Source organism: Stenella coeruleoalba (assembly GCF_951394435.1).
Source record: "Stenella coeruleoalba genome assembly, chromosome: 1".
NCBI classification, from domain to species: domain Eukaryota; kingdom Metazoa; phylum Chordata; class Mammalia; order Artiodactyla; family Delphinidae; genus Stenella; species Stenella coeruleoalba.
The window spans coordinates 127,961,744-127,979,313 of NC_137169.1; the positions used below are offsets into that span (position 1 = coordinate 127,961,744).

Sequence of the window (17,570 nt, forward strand, 5' to 3'; positions counted from 1 at the left end):
CAGGATGTGGAGAAAGGGGAACCCTTGTACACTGTTGATGGGATTGTAAACTGGTGTAGCTGCCGTGGAGGAGCCTCAAAAAAGTAAAACTAAAAATAAAAAACTAAAAATAAAACCATGTGATCCAGCAATTCCACTTCTGGAAATATATCCAGAGGAAATGAAAACAAACATGCTATCTGCAGCCCCATGTTTCTGCAGCATTATTTGCAGTAGCCAAGACATGGTAACAACCTAAGTGTGCATCAATCAGTACATGGATAAAGAAGTTGTGGTACATATACAATGGAGTATTATTCAGCCATAAAAAATGAGGATATCCTGCCATTTGCAAAAACATGGATGGACCTTGAGGGCATTGTGCTAAGTGAAAGATAAATATTGCATGATGTCGCTTACATATGGAATCTAAATAAAAAACACACAAACACACACACAGTCTCATAGAAAAAAGAGATCAGATTTGTGGTTGCCAGAAGTGCAAGGGAGGGGGGAGGGGGAACTGGAGGAAGATGATCAAAAGGTACAAACTTCCAGCTATAAGATAAGTAAGTACTAGTGATGCAATGTGCAGCATGATGGCTACAGTCAACACTGCTGCCTGATATACAGGGAAGTTGTTAAGAGAATAAATCCTAAGCATTCCCATCACAAGAATAAAACCATTTTTCCCCTTTTTTTTTTGCATTTTCTTTTTATTGTACCTATACGAGCTAATGGATGCTAACTAAACTTACTGTGATAGTCATTTCACAATATATTACATGTAAGTCAAACCATTATGCTGTACACCTTAAACTTATACAGTGATGTATCTCAATTATATCTCAATAAAACTGGAGAGGAAAAAAAAGATAGCCTTAACTAATTATTTGAAATTGTGCCAAACTCTTGGCACAAAACAGAGTTCAATTTAAATTATTTGTATTTCATATTTCACAAAAAAGAAATCTGTAAGAATAATATTTACTTCCTTCTTAGCCAGTGTGGTGTGGTATGACAATTTTTTGGCAGATAACAAACTTCTGAGTTTCCCTTCATGAGACTTTTTATGTTGGGTTATATCTTGTTTTACTGATATTTTAGTAAAGTACAGCTTTAAAAAACATAATGTTAAATATATGCACTTATATTTTCTTCTATCTGTCTCAAACTGACTTTCTAATAGGCAATTATATAGGAACTTATAAATAGTTCAAAAAATAAACTATATTTTGGCAAAATTGGCTATGAAAATTTTAAATATATTTTAGCAATATTTCTACTGACAAAGTGTAATAAACAAAGCTCTAGTTTATATATTTCTGAGATTAGTCTCTTATCTCCTCTATACTAAGTCTCCATCACCAAATATGTTTCTTAGCAACAGAAAAGTGACATAAATAGTATTAATAAGGCATACTACAAAATGGAACATGTATTGGGTCCAATTTAGGATACAATAAAGAGAATGTATAGCATATATATGTCACAACTTGATAAACTATAATCCAACTGCTACTTTTTGTAAGAGTCTTTTCCTTTAAAATTCTGATTACTGATGATAAAGAAATATATGATGAAAAATTCTGGATTTCCTTTTATCTTAAAACTCATCTGGGAAGTATTTCATCTGACCACAGCCTCAGGTATTCCTCTGTCACTAATTAGAGAAATACTGAATATTTCCACTATAAATTGCTTAATTATATTTGTCAGCCTTCTCTAAACCAATTAATTATTTACTTGTAAAAATCTTTGATGCAGTGCTATCCAGAGGTTCATTTCTAGAATACAGACCAGGAGCTATATTTCCTCTTCTACCCCAATTAAGCTGAAGAGTTGAGACAGTGAAATATATTGTTGTGATGAACAATGATTTACAATATTACTCACCATAAAGAAATGAATCACATTTCTTACAATTCAAGTATCTACTGCTGTCCTTTATAAAGCACTAAGTCACTGTCATGTTCCTTCATAAAGAAGTTCCTATGATTTTTTCCATAATGTGGTCCCTTTTATAAAGACTGGCTTATAACACAAATCAAAGTGGTTAGAAAGCAGTTTTAGAATTTCTTAGGGCCAAAAAACCCCCTTCCTGTATCAGAACACTGTCTCCTCTCATGCCACATACCACTCGATATCTTAGCAACTCCTCGTGGGACCGGAGTATGAAACAGTAGGAAACATGTGCCTGTCATACCACCACCCATGTTTACTGATGGACCCCTGGAACAGAGGAGTGGAACAGAGGTGAGACAATCAACTGTTATACATACACTGTCCACACATTTATTGAGTTTCTACTATCAGCCAGGTACTCCCTGGAAAATGAAGGCAGGCTGTGAGACACAGTCCCTGTACTCAGCAGGGCTTTAGGTCAAATGGGAAATCCAGACATCAGGAAAATAATCCCACCAATAAATGCATGAATGTCTTACGAAGCACTGAGAGAAGAGTATGCCAGGAGTATTAAGAGCATAAAGCCGTCTACAGGTCAAAGAAAACCATCCCTGAGAAAGTGATGTCTGAGCAGAGCCGAAGGACAGACAGACATAAGCCCAGCCAGCCTGGGGGGCACAGCACCTGGGGCAGCGGGAGCTGATGCTCGACTGCCCTGAAGAAGAACTGAGAGGTCGCTGCTGGGGCCTGGGAGGGGAGGCGGGGCAGATTCTACAGCAAGGGTTTGCTGAGCACCTACTGTGTGCAGGGCTCTGTCCTCAGCACGAGGAGTGCGTGAGGACACGACGCAGAGGAGGGTTCCTCTCTCCGAGAGCCTATGTTCTGGATCACACGTGGTTCTGTACGTCTCGTCAAACATCTGTACCTTTACCTCAATGGGAAACTCTAGGAAGGTTTGAAAGCAGAGGTTTTTCTTTCTTTGTTTTTCTCTCCCTCCTCACTTCTCTTAAAGACTGATGGAGAAATAGAATAGATTTGAGGGGTGGATCCTGGATGCTGGGAGATTAGTTAAAAAGCTCTCATGTTCCAGGTGAGAGGTGACAGTCCTTCACTCAGCAGGGAGAGAAACGGAAACGGAGCTGGGTGGAGAAATCTGAGAGACACTGAGAAGGAAAGTAAACAGAACTCGGTGACAGACTGAGAAGGGGAGGTAAGAGAGAAAGAATGTCCGAGAAGACTGCTGGGGTCCAGCGTGCGCCCTGGACAGCCGGGGGCAGCCTCCATGAGGGAAACCACGGGTCCCCGTGTAGACGTGGGGAATCGCATGTTCTCAGGATTCAGACAGAACTCCACGCTACAGACAAGAAACTGGATCAACACGAGCCTAGAGAGTAACTGATCCACTGGCACAAACAAGATCAACTGGGAAGGGAGGGAAAAGCAAAAAGCAAAAAAAAGCCAGGACTGAAACTTTTAAAACTCCGTCATTAAAGACTAGGAAGAAGAGAATGACTCAGTCAAGAAGAATCAGAGTCTCCAGAGAGGCAGGAAGAAAACCAAGGCACTTTGGGACTCAACAAGCCATAGAGGGAGTCTTTTAAGAAGGAGGGTAGGAAAAGCAGAGGCAAAGGCGGCTGAGGATCAAGCAGAACGAGGACCGGACCCGGGCACTGGATTGAATGACACGGGTCACTCGAGAGCCATGCCCTGTGGTGTGTTTGAAGCCAGGTCAGGAGTGAGTGTCTGACTGTGGAGACAAACAGAACTCGGGCAGTGGGAAGGGAAAGCCAGGCAGAGGCGGGGGTGGCAGGACTGAACTCAGCAGGGCCTCCCTTCATCGTCTCGTTTAGAGCAGCAACACCCTCCTCTGAACCGGATTTCCTTTTTCTCCACTGTACTGACTGACGTCTGACATACTGCATTTCCACTCGCCTATCATTTTGTCTTGCCCACTAGACATACGGTTCTCGGATGAATCAATGAATGCATGAAGGCGGGACGTGTGTGAATGCACGTGTGTGCGTGTGAACGTGTTTAAGATAACAGTGACCTGAGCATGTTCAAGTGGCGTTAGAAGGACCCAGCAGATGCCTCCAGGATGGGGAGTAGATAACTAAGGTTTCTGAGAATCGGGGTAGAGAAAGAACAAAGAATCCAGGTGGCAACACACACAACCCCTTCTGTCCAACAAGGAATACGGAGACAGGAGAGAAGGAAGAGAGAAGGGTGAAGGGCCAGGCTGCTCCAGCAGGTTCGGCCACGGGAAGGTGATGGCATCCTGACTGATGACGTCCGTTCACAGGAGGAAGATGACGTCCCCTTCCTCCTGTGAAAGAGGAGGCAGGCTGCCATCTGTGAAGTGTGGTGAGAGGAGAGGGGAGAAGGGGTGACCGGAGTATTTAAACAGAATAAAGAACGTTCCAGTACCTATCGAGTAGATAGCACACATTCAGATAGGCACATGTAATTATAATACTTGAGTATGTGCACACATCTGTACATATGCCTACAAAAATAAAATACCTATATATTATTTAGCCCTCATAGTAAGACTATAAGGCAGGTATTATTAACCCAATTTCATACCTGAGGAAACTGCAGCTCAATCATTAAGATTAAGTCGTTAAATCAAGGCCATAGCGTCACTGCTTAGAGTCCTCTATCACCCTCAGAAGCTCCCAGTCTGTCTAGATTTGGCTGTCTTGTTACAAACTACCATTCTAATCTATCCTACTCCTTTACAAAACTTATTACAGCTCCAGTTACACAGTTTTCTATGAGTGTCAGTTAAATGCCTCTCTCCTAGACAAGTTCCGAGAAGCCATAAACCAGGCGTACAGCACACAGTGTCCAGTAAATAAACAAATTAAAGAGTGTTATTTTCTTTAAGGCTACAAACTGGTATAACTATTTGAGAGAACAATTTGGCAGTATCTGTGATGCATATACCCTATTGGTCAGCAATATTATTTATAGAAATCTGTGTAACTGTCTATTAAGTACAGTGTGTATGGTACTGTTGTATTGAAATACACAAGGTTTTGTACTGGAGCTTTCTCTGTAAGAATTAAACGATGGAAACAGTCCAACTGTCTATAATAAAGCAATAATTAAATGCACTGTGATGCGTCTGAGAAAGAATACATAATCAATCAGTATATATTTTTGTATGTGTGTGTATGTGTGTAAAGATACAAAATAAAGTTGGAAAGGTTTTATGCACGTAAAAGTCAGTGGTTTATCTGGGAGATGGAAATGCAGGGAGGAAAGTTAAGGCTTTCACCATTTGAGAAAAGTAATTAGAGATATTTTATATTTAAAAAAATAATAAACACTATGCTTACTAAGTCAAATGGAGAGAAAAGCCACAACTATGTGTTCTATTGAAATGCATCAATCCATAATCAGAGTAATTCTGTTTGATGAAGGACCAGGAGAGATCTCACAGGTCAGATCCTCCCAAGTTATTAAATCATTCCCTCCCAGTACAATTAGGTATTTGGTCAGGTCTAAAATATCATACTGCAAAAGGCATACATGACTATAATCAGGATATGAAGACATTCTACTTATGTGAATCTGCTTAGTCAAAATTTCTATTCTGAACACTAGAGAAACTTTCTGTTATGGTCATTATGCTGAGATTACTGTAAGATCTACAGACTTGATAGTATTACTTTCAACCTTTAGAAGTGCAGCTCCAAGAGGATCTGGAAAACCAGACCCAAGAATGTCTTCTATCTTGACTAGGCAAACTGATGTCGGCTCTAACAAAGGACAGGATCATTAAAGGCTTACACAGTAAAGCCTATGGGAGAGGATGGAGGAATGATAGCACTAATCCTGTCAAGAAGAACCACTCCAGTATTCTACCAAAGTATACACTATGTTGCTCTAAAAGCTTATAACTTACTAGGAATCAGTTGATATATTTTATTTTTATAAAAAGTTCCCTAAACAGTCTTTTATGTGATAGATACTTTCAAATTTTAATCAGTAGCCCCTGACTAAGGGTATAGCTATCCATTCTATAATGGTAAGTTACTACTCGTTACCAGAGTTCTGTTCTTCTGAATCTATCTTACTAGATCCACAGGGTCAGCTGATTAAAAATTTCCTTGATAATGTCAAGTGATGGCAAGTCTGTTTGAATATGGAGCTGAGTTCACCACCACAATAAATATAAGATCACACTGACAAATTCTTCCTTCCTCACGGGCCGAAGAAATCTGAATCTGCTGAAGATGGAGGTAACAGGGCTTCTGTAAGGCACTCTGGTTTTGAGTTAGTTTTCTCAAATGTGAAAGGATAGGTGTACTCTTCCAAGGTAAATGTCATAGGCCCAGGCATGCCTTGGCATTAGGCCAGGAACAGCAACCTTTATGTGTAAAGTAGGAGCAGCAAAGGAAGAAAACCAGATTGAACAAGAGCAAAAACTCTAAAAGGCAATCAAGCCCCTAAATCATCAAGCTCTCAATCTAGGGCAAGACTCTGTAACTGAAATTGTCTGTTTCTTTCATCTGCTTCAGCAGGCATTTGCCCAGTAGGGATTTGCCCTCTTTCCTTTGCACTATAAGTAATTAAATAACTCTTGTACCTAAAGGTTCAAGCAAAGAATGTTATCTTACTTGTCTCTCTTGTAAGGATTATTTACATGAGCTTTTATGAGTCTCATCTTGATAGACAGCTGTTTTGTAAGATTTTCCATTTGTGTATTTGCATTTCTTTTTAAAATGAAGACTACATTTTTTTTATTGTTAATTAATTTGCAGACACTGCAAATTAATTGGTGGTTAGCTATCTGTGGTAGCGGTGGGAAGTCCCTACAACAGCAAGTCAGGTAACTGATGGGAAGTGTGTCATCCTACCACAGGACTTTAAACAGAGTCAGCTTGATAGCATTCTGTGATAGCAGGAATGTTATCCTCCTTTTATGTAGCGTTTTTATAATTTAGAAAGCAATCTCAAAACTGTCTCTATCTTACAAATGAGGAAACTGACCCTAAGAGAAGTTAAGTAATGAGAGTTTAAGTGGCTGACACTGAACTCACACTGGAGAGCAGGGTTCTCAGCTACTGCTAGTAAACCCACAAACACCTTGACCAGAACATCTGCAAAGGGCTTGGAACGGAATGCAAATTGTGTATGCATCAGCATTTTCCGGGGGAGAAGGTCAAGAGTTTTCATCTGATTTTTCAAAGGAGTTTTGTGATACAAAAATTCTTAAGGGCCACTAAAGAAAAACACATGGGTTTTTACATCAGACAAACCTAACTTCAAATACAGTTCTTCTATTTATTAGTAATGATACTTATCTTCTCTAAGTGTCAAAATTACCTCTAAGAATTCTTCTGACGAGGAAACAAGATAATGCATACAAAGCACCTAGCCCTGTTTTTAAAAACCCCTTACAAGAACTCCATGTAGCAGAGATTACTGGTTGTGCTCAGGTATCTGTTAAGAGACTGAATATACAAATAGACAATGGCCAGACCACATATAAAAACAGAACTCTGAACCACAGTCCCCAGCAACCTGACCAGGAAACCAACCTTCCATCTTTAACAAGCAGCCCGGGAAGCCAGCCTGCTCCATCAGACTCGGAGGAGGTCAGACTGCTCTCTCTAGTGACAATCCAGTAAGCTGAACAGTAACTTCTGTAACAGCCCCAAATGGCCAGGACTTAATAACTGACAGCTTCCCCAATTTTCATCCTTGCTTCCAACTTAGGACCAACCAGAGAAAGCCAAATACACAGCCTCGCCAGTCACCTAAGATGCCCGACTTGGAGTGAGCTCACCAACAGCTTCTGTGTGTCAGTGGCCTCCCATCAGGTCACACCCGAAGCCTCCTCTTTTATCCACTATAAAGAGTCCCTCCTCCTCTACCTGCCCGAGAATCTCTGCCAACACGCTGGTGACAGTGGTTGACTCCGTTGCTGGAACAGGCTCAGAATGAACAGCTCTCGCTTCTCATTTTGTTGGTCTTTGCTGATTTCCACACTGTTCAATTCAGCTTCCAGAGTAAGAGTTTAGCTCACACATGGACAGCCAAATGAAGACTACACATGCTAGCCTCCCCTGCATCTACACACGTTCATGAGATGAAATTCTGGCCAATGGGATGAAACGGAAAACAGTGTGTGGCAGCATCTAGTGATGTGCCTTAGATACAGCCAGCCAGTACCCTTCTCCCTTCATGCCTACGACTTGATCAGCTGTAAACAGGCTTGGTCTCTGAGAATTTGAGATCAGAACTGCCGTATTAGCCCCAGAATTTTATGCAACAGAGAAATATACATAATAACACTAATAATACAGCAACAGCTTCCATTTACATAGCCTTCCTATACCTGGGACACTCTTCTAAGTTCTTAGTAAATATCAATTACTTAATCATTTAAAACGACCCTATGAAGTAGGTTCTATTATTATTTTGTTTTGGAAAAAATATGGCACACAGAAGTTAAGTAAGTCCCTGGTGGTCCAGTGGTAAAGAATCTGCATTGCAGTGCAGGGGACATGGGTTTGATCTCTGGTCAGGGAACTAAGATCCCACATGTCACGGGGCAACTAAGCCCGCGTGCCACAACTACTGAGCTCACGTGCGTCAACTAGAGCCCGCATGCCGCAAACTATAGAGCCCATGCGCCCTGCAGCCTGTGCGCCACAACTAGAGAGAGGAAACCTGCACAGCACAACTAGGGAGAAGCCCGCGCACCACAACGAAGAGCCCACGTGCCGAAATGAAAGATCCCGCATGCCACAACTAAGACCCGATGCAGCCAAAAAAATAAATTAAAAAAAAAAGAAGTTAAGTTAAGCCCAAGTATAAGCAGTTTTTAGCCTACTGTTATTTGGCAGTTTCTATAACTCGTAGCTGAACTTAAACCCAATTAATATGCCCTTAGAAAAGAAATAACTTTTAAGTGGTCAAATCAGGGTTTGATGTGCAACTTTGAATCTAAGGCCCACTTTCTTCTCTGAGCATCCCTCCCAGGAGCAGGGACAGCCCAGGTCAGGCTGCCCTACTATTTCCCACTGGTCCCTCTGTTTGATGTCCAGAGATGCAGGATTGAGGGTGCTCTGGCTGGAGAAATCAAGCTGCAAAACTATAACTTCAGCTTACAGAAGACGAGCCCTCGGTCTATTTCCAGGTTGGTCTCGGAGTGTTCACATATCCAGTGTGACTTCACCAGGTATCTAGCTTCATAATCATAATCATCACTACTGCCTACCACTTATTACAGGGCTACCGTATGTTAAGCACCACGTTGAGGTCTTTAAAGTAGCTAACATGCCTATATTTTTAACCTACAACTCAATTAGAAAAAATAAATCTTCAGTTTAAAAAAAAAAAAAACAGGGCTTCCCTGGTGGCGCAGTGGTTGAGAGTCTGCCTGCTGATGCAGGGGACACGGGTTCATGCCCCGGTCTGGGAAGATCCCACGTGCCGCGGAGCGGCTGGGCCCGTGAGCCATGGCCGCTGGGCCTGCGCGTCCGGAGCCTGTGCTCTGCAACGGGAGAGGCCACAGGAGTGAGAGGCCCCCGTACTGCAAAAAAAAAAAAAAAAAACAAACCTTACCTTTATCATTCTGGATAGATCACCAGCATCTGCTAATTCCAAAACTATGTTTAGTTCATTATCTTCAATGAATGATGCATAATATTTAATTACATTAGGATGGTTGAGTTGCTGGGAAAAAAAAAAACAGGCATCAAAAAGTTTTCTTACTGTAAATTCCCAAGAGTCACAGTTTCGTAACTTAAGAATAAAGTTAGTTACTGCATTTCATTTTTAAGTTACAGAAATCTTAACATGACTATATTTTTCTTTAATCTAGTGAATTTTGAAATAAGTATTATACTTATTGAAAGTAAAACTAGACATCATTTTTATTTTAATATTTTTATTAGAAATAATAGAGTAAATTATACACTTAAAATTTTTTAAAGTATTGCTATGATGAACAAATATATAAATACATGCATATAAACGAATGACTAAATTAAATCACCAATTGTTAAAAATTATATCCTTCAAAATGATAAATGTCATTTAAGGCCACTCAATGTTAAGTAAAGTATTCCTTTTTACTACTATTTTGAAGTTAAGGGTGATCCTAGTATAACTCCAGCCAGTGGTAAAAATCTGGCATCTACTATATTGTATCTAAATATCACTTTTACATCAAATAATATAAATATTCTGAACTTATCTACGGGGTTGATTATTAAATTACCTTAAAAATTTTTCACCTTGTAGAAATATATTCGTAAGTCTATACACATTTACAGTCTTTTTGTACAATCTTTTCATTCAATCTTTAAGCAAGGTAACATAAGAAAAATCATTCCTCAAAGAAACTTATTCAAGAATGATCCCAAAGAGTATACACAGGATTTTCTTCTCTTCTTTCTATTTAAAGGTTTTCCTCCCACATTTTCTATGATGATATATTATTTCTCTAACAAAGGTTTATTAAAGCAGTCACTTCATGTCCCAGGAAATAACAACAAATAGAACAGTGGAAAGCATGGTTCAATCTGATCTTACTCTTATCTTTTTGACTAGATCTGATTCACTTCAGGCACAAACAAAACTGGATGGCATAAAAATCACCCAACTTTTATCCAAAAGTTAAAAATATAACATAAACCACTGAATTCCTCAAAAGAAATCTCACTATAATAAATGCAGTGTGACGGTAACTGAAATGTCAGTCCTATTCTTTGAGTGGATAAGAAACTGAAAAGCTAATTCTGACATACTCCATACACCACCCTTTCTATATCTGCAAAAAACATGGAAATATTATTTTTAAAATGTGAGCCATTTGGATCAGTCCACATTCTCAATATACCATACCCTGAGATAATGCTAATATGCATTTACATTACTTAACATTTAGAATATGTCTAACTGGGATCATCGAGAAAAAATTTCTTCAATGTTTTATGTCTATTTTATTTATCTTCTAGTTTGAAATGGGGGAAAAAAGCTAATCTTACCAGGGCTTCCCTGGTGGCGCAGTGGTTGAGAGTCCGCCTGCCGATGCAGGGGACGCGGGTTCGTGCCCCGGTCCCGGAGGATCCCACATGCAGCGGAGCGGCTGGGCCCGTGAGCCATGGCCACTAAGGCTGCGCGTCTGGAGCCTGTGCTCCGCAATGGGAGAGGCCACAACAACAACAACAAAAAAGCTAATCCTACCAAATGTTCCAATTAAATTATTGTACAGTAAATCCAAAAGGTAACTGGATTCTTCAATATATTGATTTCAAACTTATATGTTACTTGAAATCGGTGCAGCATAAGCTGTATCTCAAAAATCTTTTTAAGTGTGATATTTAATAAATCACTTTTATCAACCTACTCAGTTATGTTCAAAACAGTCAACAGTTCGTTTGTTATTTACCTTAAGGAGATCTATTTCTTTGATACAATCAGCACGTGCTTTGGCGTCCATTAAATCAAATATCTAAAAATAAAATCCAGAATTACTTAATAAAATAGTAATCTATGGTTCAAGTTACCATGTAAGTCCACTGTAATACTTTGCACATAATTACACACACACTAAGAAGTATTCTTTCCAATTAGCTTTTAGGAGCTGTGGCGATCTACAGGTATTTTATCCCATGTGACTAGAAGTTACATTTTCCCTCCAGAGGCAGTCAGTATTAAAAATGGGAAAAGAGAAGAGCTAGATATTTCAAGTCTTAAGTTCAAATCGAACAGCACGGAAGTTGTGAGATTGTGATATATTAATATAATAATAGTTAAAATACTGAACAATATGTGCTAAATATACTGCATGAACCACCTCGTTTAATTCTCATTTAATCCGCATGAGGACAATAATGTTAGTATTCCCACTTTACACATGAAGGAAAGTAGGTTTAGAAAGCTTAAGAAATTGACAGGGGTTCACATAGGTAATTAATGGAGCAGCCAGAATTCATTCTCCAAGTTATCCTACTATAACCCAAGCTCTGAACCATTAATCTATATGATCAAATCAGGTCTAAAAGGTCTAATGCATGCATTCTTGACAGGGCTGATACCCTTGTCAATTTTCCAAGGAGGTGAAAATTGGTTCTTCAGAGAGAGGGTGACAAAGTCTTACTCTCTTTAAGCACAGATATACATATGATACCTAAACAGACACACTGTATCTACAGAATTAAAATTTCATGGTGGGGGGCATAATTGGGAAAAAATGTCTAAAAAGGTGAGGGGTGAAAATAAAGAAAAGGTTGAGAAACGTTGATCTAATGTAAAAAACATAAAAATAAATAATACAATCAAAGGGCTCTTTAGCATGTCTCTGAAGACAAAGAAATCGCTCAATGTTCCAAGCATATGGAAAATTAACAATAAATAAATATCTTAATAAGTCAATACTCCAAGCATAAATGAGGATAACACGTCCATTTTCTTGCTTTTCCATGATTCACAAAACTGTGTTGAATGCCAACTTATCGTTATGTTTTATTATAGCTACAAATAAGGGAACCAGCCTGCAGTCCTCAGGAGGCACACTGTCAGGGGCAGACTGCAGCCCCGAGCACAGAACGTGACACTCAACCGGCAAGTGCTGCTGCACGAAGTGACATGAGTGCCTCGAGGGGCGGGCTGTGGCTGCCCGGGCTTCCGATGCTTGATTCATATATGCAGGGAAGTGCAATACACCTCAGAAAGATTTCTTACAGAAATAAGTAAAATGACAAGTTCATTACTTAAAGGAGTAAACTCTACATTTAGCAATTTCACGTAGGAAAGCCACTCATTACCCAAAATGCCAAAAGGTGCCAGAAAAATGATGTTGTCACTAAATAACAAATCAAACAAATATTAATGTAAACAGAAAATTTTGAACTTGATGTTAGTTTCTGATATGAAACACACACACACACGCGCGCGCACACACACACACACACACACACACACTACTTATCTATGATGCCATTCTCGGGAACTACCACTCACAGGGGACTTGATACAACTTGAAGAAATGTGGGGAAGTACAAAATTTTGAATGTCTTAGACCTTGAAGGAATTCCTGAAAACTTTTTTTTTTTTTTTTTTTTTTTGCGGTACGCAGGCCTCTCACTGTTGCGGCCTCTCCCGTGGCGGAGCACAGGCTCCAGACACGCAGGCTCAGCGGCCATGGCTCACGGGCCCAGCCGCTCCGCGGCATGTGGGATCTTCCCGGACCAGGACACGAACCTGCGTCCCCTGCATCAGCAGGCGGACTCTCAACCACTGCGCCACCAGGGAAGCCCCTGAAAACTTTTTTTAAGGAAACAGAGAAAGGATCACTCTGGTACCAGTGACTAAAATGGAAAAAAAAAAAAATCACAAACTTGGAGACATGTATAAATCTAATCTCCCAGTAATCAACGTCTCTATGATGGAAAAGTATTAAAACACGAAAGACTGAGCGAGATGAGAATGTGTATGAGAGCTCTAGGAAACCCTAACTAGACACAAAATACAAAGACAGAACTGTGCCATGATGAAATCATGAATCTTTAATTCAACTTATAATTAAACTAATTCAGAATTAACAAATTAACTTCCATCTTGAACTGAATTCTCAATACCAAAAGTCACTTCTCAAACACTGAGGAATGAAGCATTGCTGGCACATTTAAGGCAAAACTAAATTCTGAACCAAATACTTTTAATTGGAAATTCAGAAGTATCTTATCTTGCTTTTTCTCTTAGCCAGCATGTCAAGACAAAAACAGAAACTGATTCTTCAGATTAAATCATTCGCAGACATAGATTCAAAGCTGTCTGATTCCGTGAGCAAAAGGCAATACACATGAAAAAAAATCTGGATTTTCATAAACTATTTACAAGCTTGTCTTCAGAAGGTATCTTTCCAGCTCTACCAAAGTTTCTAAACTAATGTTTGGGTTTTTAAACTAATGTTTGATAAGAGCAAAGTTATTAGCAGTGTTTAAGCAAGTGACTGGCTGATACATTCTTGGTATTCTCTGAATCGTTTAAAAAGTTCTCTTTTGTCACCTTTAAATTTTGCCAAAATTACTCACGACTAATGAAACTCAAAAGGTTAACACTAGGTATCTTTGGAGGGAAAAGGCTTTCAAGTGACTTAAACATTAAACACAAATGTCCTTAAAAGGGCATCTGTAAATCTGTTAGGAGAAAAAAACACTTAAAATGTAGCGAAGGAAGTACTTCAAAAAATATACTGAGAGAGTTTGACAAACCTGTTACATCTTACTTTAAATAAATCTTACATAAATGGAAATCTCAACCAAACATCTGGGCCTCCCCAGCTTCACAGAGCCTGAATAAATGAACTGAGCAGCTTGTCCCACATTGAGGCCTGTTTCCCACGTGCCCTCCGTCCTTCTTCTGATCTCACCCCTGGACTGTGCCTCTGTCTTTCCCGGTGCTCCTGCCCCTTGCAACCCGGATGCCACGGTGACTTCTGGTTCCCGCACTTGCTGAGTGGTAGGCACAGACTTTCTTATTTGAAGGATGGAAGATGGGTGAGGGAGTTAGAAAATCCATGGCAGAAGGGCTGAGTGGCCTCTCTAGACGTAAATTACAATCATCGAACAAGATAATCTCCGAATAATGAAAGTCTCTACCACCAGCCCTTCCCAGACTCAATACACAGGCCCCTAAGGGGTGGAGAGGGGGGCGGAAGTTAAGCCAGGTGAGTGCTCGAAGAGATCTGCACTGGAGCCAGGAACCGCGCTCCTCTGACACCCAGGCCTATAATCCAGCGGCCGTCAGCCTTCCTCTCTTCATGCACCAACGTGTCTGAACTTCAAGGCAAAAGACAGGACTCAATTTCTTCCTCGTGGATTCCTTAAGGCCCTGGCAAATGATGGCAAGGAACTAGATACCTGTGTGTGTCTTTAATTTTTACATGATTATTTAAAAAAAAAAACAAAAAACCTTTGTTTCCAAGGGGGTGCCTTTTAACTCAACAGGCTAGTATATAGTGATCTAACTCCTAGGGCATCAATCAGTCCTGTTTGCTTAAAATTAAAAAGCTTCTAATATGTACCACGGGAAATTCATCCTTTGTTCAGACTTCCTGAGAGCCTGAAGCTCAGCAAAGTTTAGTCAGGGCTTCCGGAGGTTCAGAAGCCACCCTACAGGGGTCAGGGAGAAGGTGGTGCAGGAGAAGCAAACAATCCAAAATCATGACAGTGAGAAATATCCTGAAAGGAGTGGGAAAAAGAGATGCCACTGAAGGAAAGAAGAAAAGGGATATCCAGACAGACAGGAGAACCAAGCCAGTGTAGTGTGAAGAAGCTGTGGGTGTTGAAGCAACAGTTACTACGGAGACGTCAGTAAGAACGTCAAGTGATGACACTGCAGGAGAGGAGAGGTGGATGCGGGAGAAACGGGCAGCAGCTGAAAAAGTCTCTAGGAAGACAGAAGAGAAAGATCTTGTCCAGAGCGCAGGTAGGGAAGGGAAGATGGATTAGGATGGCTGTGCAATCGTGAAAGCACAGCAGATGGCAGAGGTCGTCACTGTCACACAGGAGATGCCCTTTTCCACTAAGCATGAAGGCATACGGGCCATGGCTGAGGCTTCAGAGTAGGTGGTAGTTTTTAACTCCACCACTGACAACACTGTAATCGTATGTACCTGCTGGTTTGTGTTCTTCTCACTACCGTGGTTAAAATATATCCAAGTAGGGAGTACAAGAGAGTGCATTTCCAAAGAAAGGTAAGCAAAACTCCAAGAAATAACCTGAACCCTTCTGTGCTAGGGGGTGTGGAACAGTGGGTACATGTGAACCGGGAAATGAAGAAACACCCAGTGAAGAGAAACCCTGCCCGGGGGGTTAGCAAGACAGGAACAAGATGGGGGAGATTGTAAAGTGGAAACATCCGCATTGCTCAAATAGCTGACAAAGGTCCAAGAAACACACAAACAACTGAAATCAGACCTTAAATAAGAGGTCTAGAGAATATGGAATAGAGGGCCGTGGTCAGGATGAGGTCAAAGAACAAGCTTTGGTGGAAAGATAGAATGGGAGAGAAATGAGACGGGGAGATGAAGAGGGGATGTGGAGAGTTAAGACAGGACAAGCAGAGCGCAGGGTGGGCTGTGACAGTGCTGCGAGCAGACCGGGTGCCGGGGGTGGGCGTGCTGAGCAACCGTGATGCCTGGTCTTGGCAGAGTCAGCATGGTGCCAGGGAAGGGACAGAGGAAAATGAGAGCAAGGGGCTGAAAACATATTTAAGAAAAAAAAAAAAAGGAGGGGGTTGTTGCAGACTGGCAGACAGGGGCAAGATGGAACAAGTATTGAACTGGATGGGCTTCAAGGACAGAAGAGAATAACGATGGCTGGGCACAGACTAAGGGGAAGAAACCCTAGTGAAGATGACGTCCCCGCATCCCAAGTCAAGGAAAGAGAAGCACCTTACACTGAGACGATGGGGAGGACGGTGGGGATGTCGAGGAGAGAGAAGATTCACACAAAGAACAATATTTACTCACCGAGCTTGGCCACTAGAAGAGTTTCTCATTTAAAAATTTTAAGATAAACTCACATAATCAAAACTTGCATTTATCTTAATGATGACCCTAAGGTACCATAAGATGCTAAAAGAAAAATTTGTGAAACATCAAAAAATGGACAAATAACTAAATTATTTCACTGATGTCCACTGTATCAGTTAAATATTTTAATGTTAGTAAACTATTTATGGTATATATCTTAATTCATTATAATCCCCAAATTTTGTTAACTAGAATGCCCCATTCTCTAAATATTCGATAAGGCTAAAAATTTACTACATTTTTATATGCCTCAAAATGCCTAAAATAAAATTGAAAGTACAAACGAATAAAATTAAGAAGCTTTAATTTTTTAAGATGAAGTCTCTGCCTCCTTGACAAGTAAACTAGTACAGTATCAATTACTAAATTATTCTTCAATTTAAAAAATATATAATATATAAATTATTCTTACAAATGCTTCCTAATTTTCATTTGCTCAAGTATCTATTGAAAGTTTCAAAGAAGTCTATAGGGATTAAATAATGAAGTTGATAAAAGCTGCAGGACGAATTCCGTAATCACGGTGAACACTGAAAAAGAGACTGAATATATGGCTATAAAGTGTTACAAATATGTTAAAATCAGTGTATGCATTACGGAAGAAGCTACTGCCCACAAATTTCTAATTGCATGCAAATCCTAATGTCTAATTACATGCAAACATGCAAAATCTTTAATCTAAAATTAACACACGTAAAAGAGCAAGTTATACTCATTAATATACTATAAAAAGTGATTTTCTTGATGAATGCTTTAACATAATTATCAAATATAAGTAAATATAAGTAAAACAAATATCAAAGAATATTTGTCCTTTCAGAAAGTTTTTTTGAGATCACCCGGATCAAAAGGGTGAATCTGAACAAATACTGTATATTATCACTATTTATGTTTGTTTGTAAGTATACAAAAGTGCTTTATACAGAAGTGACTCTAATAAATGTCACTGACTGACAATGGATGTCCCACAGTAAAACAGTATTATTCAGCATACAACTTAAGAGCAAGAAAAGACAAATTAAGCATTAATGAACTAAGGATCAAACTACTTCACCTACGATTAAAAAGTCAGGGTAAAAAAGGTCAAAGAACTGAGACACAAAAAACCAAAATTCATGCT

At 39.9% G+C, this 17,570-nt stretch overlaps 1 protein-coding gene across 11 annotated transcripts in view; it reads right to left on the reverse strand.

The window, feature by feature from the left end:
* The window catches only part of NEK7 (NIMA related kinase 7), a 335,754-nt gene that overhangs the window by 59,653 nt on the left and 258,531 nt on the right, over positions 1-17,570 (reverse strand). For all 11 annotated transcript variants that reach the window (XM_079911987.1, XM_079911988.1, XM_079911989.1 and 8 more), the window contains 2 exons: positions 11,300-11,362; positions 9,469-9,579 (listed from right to left, as the gene is read on the reverse strand). In XM_079911987.1, coding sequence (XP_079768113.1) covers positions 9,469-9,579; positions 11,300-11,362 — 174 coding nt within the window. The remainder of the gene's footprint in view (positions 1-9,468; positions 9,580-11,299; positions 11,363-17,570) is intronic.